The 12,704-nt window shown below is 40.3% G+C and overlaps 1 protein-coding gene across 2 annotated transcripts in view; it reads left to right on the top strand.

The window, feature by feature from the left end:
* The window catches only part of lnpep (leucyl/cystinyl aminopeptidase), an 80,179-nt gene that overhangs the window by 32,012 nt on the left and 35,463 nt on the right, over positions 1-12,704 (top strand). The window contains exons 2-5 of one of the 2 annotated variants that reach the window (XM_080434082.1): positions 3,043-3,137; positions 6,947-7,149; positions 9,058-9,169; positions 10,927-11,184. In XM_080434082.1, coding sequence (XP_080290208.1) covers positions 3,043-3,137; positions 6,947-7,149; positions 9,058-9,169; positions 10,927-11,184 — 668 coding nt within the window. Of the gene's footprint in view, positions 1-3,042; positions 3,138-3,684; positions 3,821-6,946; positions 7,150-9,057; positions 9,170-10,926; positions 11,185-12,704 lie in introns of those variants that run through there. The other variant, XM_080434083.1, reaches the window with a different exon arrangement.

Here is a 12,704-nt window from a genome sequence, read left to right as displayed (position 1 = left end):
TCAATGTCACTAACAACATAGCCTCGATCTCCAGAATTTTATTGTTTAGTTTTGCTAAAAAATAAAAGCCTGGAGGAACGCGTCGGTGTACCCGGTATAGGAAGTGTTTCATTTCCCCAACCAACCAGAGTGCAGTGGGCGTCGCTCGTAATGTTGTGTTAACGGGGCGGGGGTTGACGGACAGATCGGTGAACCAACGGGATCAGGCGCAGTCTCTCTGCGCCTCTATACACCCGCCCCTCTATACACAAAATCAGGAGCGTTGGTGGTGGTTAGACAGAGGGAGAAAGACGGCGGATCTATATAAATAATATGCATATGAATATGGCTATTATATGGCTATTTATATATATATATATATATGTATTAATGATGTTATATATTATTAAATATAATAATACATTATTATATCATAATGTCATATGCTGTATTACAGTACATAACACATATTTAACATATACATTATATCTACAATATAAATATACATACTATTATGACATATGACTACATACATATTTAAATATATTTTTAAAATATATATAATATACACATGAGCCATAAATGAGCCAGTCTTTACAACGGCTCTTTGAAAGGGGTTCGCAATGTTTTCATTTGTATCCCACGATTTTGTTGGCTAGGGGGCTAGCCCGTAGGGCGCCCTGACCTCTAGTTTTACAACATTTCTAAAATAGTGGAAATCTACTATTTCCACTATTAATATTTATTTTAAAGTATAAGTAATTAAATACCGTTATTCGTCATACAGTATCTGCCCTGTGCAACTTTTGTTTACGAAGCCTAAAAGCCAAACATAAATGTAATTTCTATTCATAATGCTCCAGTGATGTTCAACGAGTCAGAAACACAATTCAATCGATAATCGCAGTTTATTTGAATGACAGTTAATGGTCAAGTAAAATGTCATAATGGTTAAATAATTTAAATAATTATAGTGGAGTAAACGTACCAAAATTGCCTCTGAGATGTTGTGGAGTAGAAGTAAAAGTACTGAAAATTGGAATAATAAGTACAAATACCTCAAAATACAGTACTTGAGTAAATGTACTTAATTACTTTACACCAGCGCAAACAAACACGAGACTGTGTCTGTCCTCAGTTCACATCACCCAGCAGAGAGAGACAGGATGATCCCGTGCACACACTTTATGCTTTTATGATTTGTTTACACTTATTGGATCTGTCAGCAATTAGTTTCCACAGCCGGATGTTTGAATGGGAGTTTATAGATCCCATAACCCGGATGGACGTCACGTTTGTAATTGGCTCGTTGGTTTATCGTATGACCACTGACTGACACTGCTGTAGCGGTTGTGTTACTATTGTAGGTCCGGGGACCTCCAGGGGTCCTTGAGGGGGGTTCCAGGAGGTCCCCAGACAAATTTGTTAATATAGCATCAAAATCTGTTTAACCACTTCAACCCTATTACATTGGCTATTTGAAAATAGACGATCTTCAAGCTCACAACGTGTCGCGATTCATTGCAGTTGAAAAGGCTTTAGAAATGTGAGAGAAAAACACCTGCCATGGATCACTGGAGTGGATTTTTTTGTTAAAACTTTTTATACACGTTCGAAGGACCATGACAAAGACTTTTAATGTGTGGTAAAACTGAATGTCATGAAACCTTTAACAACACAGATCTTGTATGGGGGTCCCTGGCACAGAATCTTTTTCAGATGGGTGTCCACTGTCCACAGACAAATGCATATTCATTTGGGGGTCCTTGACATGACAAAGTTTGAGAACCTGGTGTTATGGTAATGGAGGTCTTAACATAAAAACTTCAAAACCATGACAAACTGTGGAAGGTCTTTATGCTGGAAACATATTTATTGTTTAGCTTATATATTAGATTCAATTTGTCTCATTGACTGAGTGAAGTGATATATGCAGTACCTGTAACAACCTGTGGGGAACACCGGCATACATCATTACAGTGTCATCTACAACAGTGGTTCTCAACCTGCGGGTCAGGACCCCCCATAATCTTGTGGGGGGGGGGGGGTCCACAGATGACAGTAAAGTGACGATTTTTAAGACATTTTTAATACCAAAAATGAAATGGAAAAAAAAGACCATTACTGCATCAAAAGTAATCAACAACCATAAAGACTGGTCAAACAATGGCCAAATTGTCAAAGAATATAAGAAAGAGGCAAAAATAGCTGATCTACAAGCTCGGCTATTTTCAAAATATTTATCTGTGGAACCGAGTGAAACTAAATGTAAGTTCTCAACTCCTACACTTCCAAGTGCTTGTCAGGGTGGGGGGGTCCCCAGTTCAAATATGATTATTATGGGGGGTCACGGCCTGAAAAGGTTGAGAACCACTAATCTACAACAGTGGTTCTCAATCTATTTCATGTCAAGGACCCCCAAAATGATATGTATGTGGCTGCGGACCCCTATCTCAAAAATATTTTGTGCCAGGGATTTATTCAAAAATAGTGCCGCGCTACGAGCTTATATATCTGCTATTTTTTAATAGCCAAAGTATAAAATATGGATAAAGTGGTTAAAATGATTGTGACGCTATTTTTAAAAAGAAAATCCTGGGGACCCCCTGGTACCCCACCAAGGACCCCTGGGGGTCCCCGGACCCCACTTTGAGAGCGAATGATCTACAATAAGTAACAAAAACGTGTCGCTTCATCAGCATTCTCTTGGCTTTAGTTTTCACAGTTCACACCCGTTTCGTGTGTGTGTGTGTGTGTGTGTGTGTGTGTGTGTGTGTGTGTGTGTGTGTGTGTGTGTGTGTGTGTGTGTGTGTGTGTGTGTGCCTGAAGTATGCTCTGTTGCACGCCGGTGTTGCGCACCCGGAAATACCTGATCTACAAGCTGACAATGTGATGACGCATCATCACAGCGCAACATATTGTGAGCTGGTAGATTAGGGTTAAAAATTGTTAATAATTGATTTTATGAATTGCATTCATAAAATTACCGTCCTAAAGTCGGCGTCATAAAATGTTGATGTCCTCACAAGTATAGTAACACAAACCTGTGTGTGTGTGTTGCAGAGCGGGCCAACCTCCCCCGGAACATGATAGAGAACAGCATGTTTGAGGAGGAGCCGGACGTGGTGGATCTCGCCAAGGACTCCACCGCCTTCCCAGTAGGACCCAGCACTACCATCACACACACACCATTAACACAACAAAATAGCAGATACTGTATACAAGCTCATAGTGCTGCGCTACGAGCTTGCAGATCTGCTATTTTAACATTTTGTAACTCAAATCTTTGCTTCTTGGCGTCCCTGGAACAAAATATTTTACAAGTGTTCGCTTTAAAAAATGTATATTCAAAGATTTACACATGTTTTCACGATAAAAAAAAACCCAGATCTTCAAGCTCTTCATAGCGCGGCACTCGAAAAATTAAACAGTTAAAACTTTAACAGTTTAAATTATACTTAAATATAAGTTATCACAAAGCATTGACCTAATAATTCACAGTATAAATACTGAGGTAGCTATACAGTACATACAGCAAAAGACGAGTAATGCCAAATGTTCTTTCTTTATTTTGCTTTATTTTGCTTTATTGATCTTGGAAGAGCCTCAGCAGCTAGGACGTATGTTATCTATTTAGGAGGAGCGGCTGAGTTGCTCGGCCACCTTAAGTCAGTCCACCTTAAGGCCCGGGTTAGCTCTGTTAATTAGCTTGTTAGCTCCAGAACGTGGTCTCCGTGAGAGTGTTGGTTTTAACCAGATACACACCATGGATACCATCTTGCAGTCAATTTGAGAGCTTTGCAAGAGAGTTGTACTGGTGAAGGAGTCTCACACTGCTACAGTAGGTACATTTATTCACTGACCAACTAAACTGTAGACCGTCTCTGTCCCTCTGTCTCTCTGTCGCTGTCCGTCTGTCGCTCTGTCTCTGTCTGTCTGTCTGTGTCTGTCGCTCTTGTCTGTCGCTCTGTCTGTCTGTCGTTCTGTCTGTCTGTCGCTCTGTCTGTCTCTGTCTGTCTGTCTGTCTCTGTCTCTGTCTGTCTGTCTCTGTCGCTCTGTCTCTGTCTGTCTATCGCTCTGTCTCTGTCTTCTGTCTGTCTCTCTGTCACTCGGTTGCTCTGTCTGTCTGTCTGTCTGTCGCTGTCTGTCTGTCTGTCACTCTGTCTCTGTCTGTCTCTGTCTGTCTGTCTGTCACTCTGTCTGTCTGTCTCTCTGTCGCTCTGTCTCTCTGTCTCTGTCTCTGTCTGTCTCTCTGTCTGTCTCTGTCTGTCGCTCTGTGTCTGTGTGTCTCTCTCTGTCTCGCTGTCTCTGTCTATCGCTCTCTCTCACTCTCTTTCTCTGTCTCTTTCTCACCTACTCACACACTCTCCGCTCTTCATTTTCTCTCTCACTTGCTCGCTCTCTCACTCTCTCGACCACACTCAGCAGTTGCAGTTAAGTGCATTTTTGGAAGTTGATTGATCGTTTAGCTTTAGGAATGTTTTAACCGCGTTTTAAGTTAACTAGCTAACCGTAGTCTACACATGCATTGTTGTGTGGTAACAGAAAACAGAAAATACACTAGTATAGTGCCCTGAGGGACTCCGGTCAACCATATATAAGGTTTAACCCATTAAAACCGGGAACACATCTGTGTAACCACTATTTTTTACTTTGGCTATCAAAAAATAGCAGATCTACAAGCTCATATCACGGCACTTTGTGCCACACTATGAGCTTGTAGATCTGCTATTTTTGCATAATCTTGAATATTTGTGCAAATCTTTGAAAATATATATTTTTAAAGGGAACATGTTTTACTCAAATCTTTCCTTCTGGGGGGTCCCTGGAACAAAAATATTTTCAGATTGGGGTCGGCGGCCAAATACATATCATTTTGGGGGTCCTTGACATGAAAAACGTTTGAGAACCACTGATATTATAGCAACATACGTTTTTCCGAAAATTGTTTAATTTAATTTAATTTAATTAACCCATTCAATCCGGGAACGCATCTGTGTCATTTTAAGACTTCTTTGGCTATTAAAAAATAGCAGATCTACAAGCTCATAGCTCAAAGCTATGAGCTTGTAGATCTGCTATTTTTGAAAAAGATTCTGTGTCAAATCTTTGAATATATGTATTTTTTAAAGCGAACATTTTTAACTCAAATCTTTGCTCCTGTGGGGTCCCTGGAACAAAACATTTTGAGATTGGGATCCGCAGCCAAATATATATGATTTTGGGGGTCCTTGAGAACTACTGATATAGAAACATACAGATTCCAGTTACAAATGTTTGCTTTAAAATATATATTCAAAGATTTGCACAAATCTTCACGATTAAAAAAGAATAGCAGATCTACAAGCTCGTAGATCTATGCGCTTGTATATCTGCTATTTCTGAATAGCCAAAGACATCTAAAAATGACACGGATTCTTTCCCGGTCTAAATGGGTTTAACCCATTAAGACCTGGAACGCATCTGTGTCACTTAAAGGGATATTTCACTTTCAAAAAAGCTTTGGGTCATTTTATCGTCTACACAGGCTTTTGTGACCACCCCAATCAGTTTTTAAGTTGCTTGATTCAGTATTTAGATATTTGATATTTATTTTATCAGACGTGCCCCCTTCCTATACAAACCCATTATAACTTCAAAACGTCCTTGGTTCTGGTGACTCACCCTGACCTCCTAATACGCGGGGGGGGCGTGATTTTTCGATCACTTTTTTCATTTATTTTATTTTATTTTTTTATTGTATTTAATTTTTTTCATTTTCCAAAAGAAATATTTAAAAAAAATGAAAGAAGTAATCGAAAAAACACGGCCCCCTCACGTATTAGGAGGGCAGGGTGAGTCACCAGAACCAAGGACGGGTGTTTTTGATGAATCTAACATTAAAATGGAGTTTGAAGTTATAATGGGTTTGTATAGGAAGGGGGCGTGTCTGATAAAATGAATATCAAATATCTAGATACTGAATCAAGCAACTTAAAAACTGTCTGGGGGGCTGACAAAAGCCTCAGTAGACGATAAAATGACCAAAAGTTTTTTTGAAAATTAAATATCCATTTAAGATATCTTTGGCTATTCAAAAATAACGGATATACAAGCTCATAGCGCGGCACCGAGTGCTGTGCTATGAGCTTGTATATCTGCTATTTTTGGAAGAATCGTGAAAATTTGTGCAAATCTTAGCATATATATTTTTTGCATATACGTTTCTTACTCAAATCTTTGCTTCCCGGGTCCCTGGAACAAAATATTTTGAGATGGGGGTCCGCGGCAATACATATCATTTTGGGGGTCCATAACATGAAAAGGTTTTGTACCAACATAAGTTTTTTCAGAAGATCTTTTTTTTTTTATCAGCCTCAGGTCTTAACACATACAGTGCCAAGATCGCGTCAACACGTTCTTTCAAATCCATCGCTTGAGTGCCAGGATTCCTAAGAACGGGTTGACACGTTCTTTTGAATTTTCATTGTTTAATCTGTGATCGCACGGCTGTGTTTATTTCTCATCAACACTTTCGTTTTCCACTTACGTCACACTCACCCGGAGCCGGATGTAATAAAAAAACCTCACACGGTATAAAAGACAAACGGACAGCTCAACTTCTATTTTCTTTGGTCCGGGTGACTAACAGTCATCGTCGTAGTGTATCACGTCGTTTTCAGGCCGATCAGCGGGCCGGGAATTGTCGAAAACGTCACATCCTTTGAATGACCGGATATGACTTGGGCCTGTTTGGGAGGGGGTGAGCGAGGTGATCAATGTTTGGATGTGCTGCTCTCTACTGGTGGAACAATCGTAGGTGCTTGACAACACAATCAGAGAATGTATTTGAATGAAAAATTACAAAACAAAAAAATTAAAAAACACGCAAATTGCTGGCACAGGGGTGAGTACATTATGAATAAACTCTGGCAGTCAATGTGTTAATGGGTTAAGTGGTTAACGTCAATCCCACCATGCATTGCAGGCGTTCCCGGCCCTGGACCCAGACGAGGCGGTGTACGAGCCACGGAGCTCTCGGCTGCTGGTCCGAGGCCTGGGAGAGAACGAGCTGGACGACGACGAGGAGGACTACGAGTCTTCGGCGCGACTCCTCGGCATGTCCTTCATGAACCGCAGCACAGCCAACCGGCCTAGCTCCTCCCCTTACACCAGACAGTCCCCGCCCAGGTATACCTACTGCACCTGCTGTCACAGTTATTGCATCATCGCCCTGATCTGTGATTATTTGAGATGATCGCAGTTATTTTTGCATAAATCGTCAGAATCGTTTCCATTCATGTAGATTTATCTGTTAACCCTTTAAGACCGGGAATAGCAGAACTACAAGCTCATAGTGCGGCACTGAGTTGCCGCACTATGAGCTTGTAAATCTGATATTTTTTTAATATATGACTTTGAATATATATATATATATATATATATATATATATATATACACATACATACATACATACATACATATATATATATATATATATATATATATATATATATATATATATATATATATATATATATATATATATATATATATATATAAATACATAAATACATAAATAAATAAATAAATAAAAATTAATATTAACATACATTTCTAACTTAAATATATATATATATATATATATATAAATACATAAATACATAAAAATACATTTTAACATACATTTCTAACTTATTTGCTTCTGGGGGTCCCTGGAAGAAACATATTTGAGATGGTGGGGGGTTCCGTGGGTAAATAAATACATATAATTTTGGGGGCCCTTGACATGAAATGTTTTCTAAATCCTAACAGTTTTTTTTAGGAAAAAAAAACGTATGTTGCTATAATATCAGTGGTTCTCAAACCTTTCTCATGTCAAGGACCCCCAAAATTATATGGACCCCCCAGAAGCAAAGATTTGAGTTAAAAATGTTTGCTTAAACAAATATATATATTCAAAGATTTGCACACACTTTCACGATTATTCAAAAAATAGCAGATCTACAAGCTCATAGAGTGCCGCACTATGAGCTTGTAGATTTGCTATTTTTGAATAGCCAAAGAAATCTAAAATGACAGTGCATCTGTCCCGGATTGAATGGGCTAAACTTTTCATACATTTTCACAAATGTTCTAAAATATGCACAAATAGCTGATGTGACATGTTGGGAACATGTAGATCAGTTATTACTTTTGAAAGTATTAGAGGTTGACCAATATGCCCATATATGGAGATCTCTTATCTGTCAGTCCTTGTCCCTTTTGTGCCCATATATGGAGCTGACTGATTTGTTTGCGCCTGATGCCATGACGACACATTGAGGTTAGACAACACACTCCATATTTGGGCGTAGCTGCATTGGGAACTCCTTATATGGTTATAGCTGAGTCATAGTGACATGAGCATGATGGCGTGGTCCGCCGGATGGTCCTCCCTTAAGCCAATTGTAATATAATATAGAATTATTAAATATTTAGCCTGTTTTGGCCTACATAATTTATTGATTATTGGCACTAGTCATTGTCAGTCATGTCTTTGTATATTGAAGTTATTTCTGTTTACAAAGCCTAAAAGGCAAACACTTTTTTTATTTTTTATTAATGTATGTTCCAATGTTCAATGCCAAAAATACAAACGATACTCAATAAATACTTTAACCGTTGCACCCCTAATAATGTTGTGCATTGTTGCAGTTAACACATCTAGTGCCAGAGGTCCACCATGAGGACCCCGGTAAACAAAGGGTGTCTGGGCGATGGCCGAGGGTCCCGTCTAAAGACTGGAACTATAATATTTCTACCGCGATCCGCCATTGCAGAGTGATCGTGTGCCGTCGAAAATGGCTCGTTTTGACCACTGTAAAAAAGTATGGAGATCCTATCATTGGAGCGGACGGAAGTGACGTTTTTTTGGGCTGACGTCACATCCGTCCATTCCATTTGAAAGGGTCCTAGCATCATTCCTAAGTTGTGTTAGAGCGCCCTCTTGTGGAGAAAAAAATGGCACTCGACTCGGTGTATTTGCAAACACGAAGATTCTCGTGTTTGGCACTCAATGTGTTAACTGTACTGATGTAAATGTTTTCAATGTTCAGGTCATGTTCGCGGCCCTCAGTGCGCACCATGGTGGTGTGTGTGTTGTTCCTGGTCATCGTGGCGTCCATGACCATGGTATTGTACTTCCTGCCTGGCTGTACCTTCACCAAGGTGAGAGAGACTAAACCTCCATATTTCAACTTTTTTTTAAACTTCTTTTCAAAAGTAGCAGATCTACAAGCTCGAAACGTGGCGCGAAGCGGCACGTTTCGAGCTTGTAGATCTGCTACTTTTGCTATTTTTGAATTTGAATCGTGAAAAGTAACTTATGATGTTTCCACCGGACAGAGACGATATTTAAGCTGCTATTGTCAGTTATTTTTAACCCATTCAATCCGGGAACGCGTCTGGGTCATTTTAGATCTGAGAACTTAGAACTTTGGCTTTTCAAAAAAAGCAGATCAACAGTGCTGCGCTGTTGTAGATCTGCTGTAGATCTGTTGTAGATCTGCTATTAAATTAAAATCTTGAAAATTTGTGCAAATCTTTGGTTCGGGGTCCCTGGAACAAATGTTGGCTTTAGAAATATATATCCAAAGATTTGCACACATTTTCAAGATTTTTCTAAAATAGCAGATCTACAAGCTTATAGCGAAGCACTCGGTGCCGCGCTATGAGCTTGTAGATCTGCTATTTTTGAATAGCCAAAGAGATCTAAAATGACAGATGCGTTCCCGGATTGAATGGGTTAACCACTTTTAACCTACACACGCTACTTAGTCATACAACGGTGTCACAGCAAAACTAGTCACACAGGGAGGCACATTGTGAGCTTGCAGATCAGCCATTTTCTTTTACTGTAGATCGCTATTTTTGAAAAATGTAATTGAATGTATTCATTTATTTGTAATTCTTGAAAAGTTTCCTGTATTTAATGTTCCCCCACTAGAATGTTATAACTACACAATACTGTACGTATGTTATACATTTCTAATCATTCTAGTGGGGAGCATTAAAGGAGGAGTTCACCCCCAAAAAATGACTTATTTTCTATCAATTGCACACCCTATGAAGCCTTGAATCCATGGATTCTTTTTTGTTTTTGTCGCACTCCTAAGCTAATAATTTGAGACACAAAGTAGATTATTTGTGTCTCCTACCGGAAATACACACGGTCATCAAATTATTGTCTTAGGAATGCCACAAAAACAAAAATCAATCCATGAAATCAAGGCTTCATGGGGTGTGTAATTGATAGAAAATAAGTAATTTTTTGGGTGAACTCCTCCTTTAAGGCCGTTTTAGACGGGGCACTATTGGCGCGGGCGTTCTCACCTGGGTCAGCGGGGATCGCGCCACGATCATTGTTGTTTTGTTTGGGGAAAAAGAGCTGACCACAATCCAGCTCTTGCCGCCCGCGGGCGTGTGCATGAAACGAGCACGAGCGCCAGAATTTCACCAAATAATCGCCCGCCTCTCATTGAAAATGGATTAGTACTAAGGATTAGTACTAAGGATTAGTACTAAGGCGCGTCAATCGCTCCGCGTCTGAAACGGCCTGTAGGTTTGCATTCAGATGAAGGTGACGCAGAGGCAGTGGCTTCTCAAACATTTTCAAGTCAAGTACCCACAAATTGATATGTATTCGGCCACGGACCCCCATCCAAATATAGTTTGTGCCAGGAACCCCATAAGGGAAGATTTGTATTGTTAAACTTTTTCAAAAATCATTCAAGTTTTTTATTTAAAAAATGTGTGTTGATGATAGGTTCTTGGTTTACGTATGTATTAGTTATTATTAGATGACTATTTTTATGCATTTGATGTATTATGTGTATTATGATGTATTAAATGCCTAAACTGTAACTGTAAACTGTGTGTGTGTGTGTGTGTGTGTGTGTGTGTGTGTGTGTGTGCTCGCTCCGCAGACGGGATGCCGTAAGCCAAACAGCACGGCTCCCCTCGAGCCCGTCTACCCACAATCCACCACGGGGGAGCCGTTCCCCTGGGCCGAGTACCGCCTCCCCGCCAGCGTGCGACCTCTGAACTACGACCTGGCGCTGCGGCCTGACCTCAAGAGCATGACCTTCACCGGACGCACCGTGATCACGCTGTCGGTCCAGCACCAGACCAAACGCATCGTCCTGCACGCCGCGGAGCTCAACATCACCAACGCTACCTTCCAGGTAGGCCCCTACAACTCTATATATATATATATAGATCAGGGGTCTTCAACGTTTTTCAAGGCCAAGGACCCAGCCCCTACATCATATATGGGCAACTGGCGGCCCGTCACTTAATGCGGCCTGCAGGTTACTATCTGAATACTGATATATTGATTTCAGCTGTTATAATTCCAAACATGCAAACATGACCCACTTCAATTACTTCAGTCTAGACTAGTATTAACATTCTATTGTTTTTTTTATGTCCAATGTATTTGTAGTTCATAAAGTTAACATAAGTATAACTAAATGCATTTGAAATTAAATAAAAATTATACTTTTCAGGATTCCAATTAAAAAATAGCAACAAAAAATCTGGATTCTAATAAAAAAAATAGCAAAAATAGCAGATCTACAAGCTCAAAACGCGTCGCACTGCGACGCGTTTTGAGCTTCTAGATCGGCTATTTTTGCTACTTTTGTGTGACATAGAATGGCCCGACAATATATGCTATGTGCCATGTGGCCCTCTGGAGTGAGTGTGGAAATATAGTGGCCCTCTCCATTATCAAAGTTGCCCACCCCCTGCCCTACATGCTCCAACTTCAGCCATCCACCCACCCACCCACCTCGTGGGTTAATTACATCAAAATGATCACTGAGCCGCGGTGATAAGCAGTGAGGTGGTCACCTGAGCACACCTAGCTGTTTTTACTCTTCACCCACCCCCTCCCCACCGGAACCAGAGGGAGGGGGGGAGGTCAACCCTCAAAGGAGTTATGATGGTGTCTAATCCATCCAAGTGATAGGAAGAAATGGTGGTTGGGTGGATGGACAAATTGGAGCATGTAGGGGCCGAGAGAGATGAAGCAGGGACCTCCCTACATACTGTATAAAATTATGTTGCAGATCTGCTATTTTCAGCTGGTTAATGTAAACCAAAAAAAGTTCCAACCACACAAAGATTTGGAGACCCCGCAGTAACTCTGAGGACCCTCTAAAGGTCCCAGTCCCCCTGTTGAAGACCCATGCTATAGGTCAAACCCAGATAGCGTTACTTGACCGGTGTCCCCCAGGGCTTTATACTAGTATTTCCCTCGACACCAAATCTCTTTGCAGAACATAGTTGATCTAGCTTGTTGATCTGCTATTTTCAGTGATATGAACGTTCGGACCCAGAATGACGCTAGGGTTCATGTGTCTAAATTGGGAAAACAAATATATATATATATATATATTTGGATTGTACATTTCAGGCAATTCAAAGTGCGTTAAATAAAACATTAAGCATTAAGCATTAACATTAAGCTTCAATATGTTTCAAGTCAAGGACCCCTTAGCTGAGAGACAAATTCATTTCTGGTGTCAAGCTTATGTAGCAGTAGTGGCGCAGAGCCTCTGCCTAAAATCCAATATCTCCCCCGGCTTATAAAGAATTTCCTTTAGTCTAGCGGTTAAGATGTTGGCTTTCCATGTGGGAGAACCGGGTTTGAATCCTGGGCGTTACACTTTGAAGACATTTCTAGGACCTACTTGCAGAC

This window comes from Gymnoscopelus braueri, assembly GCF_963280865.1.
Source record: "Gymnoscopelus braueri genome assembly, chromosome: 7".
NCBI classification, from domain to species: Eukaryota; Metazoa; Chordata; class Actinopteri; order Myctophiformes; family Myctophidae; genus Gymnoscopelus; species Gymnoscopelus braueri.
This window is presented reverse-complemented; position numbering and strand designations above follow the sequence as displayed.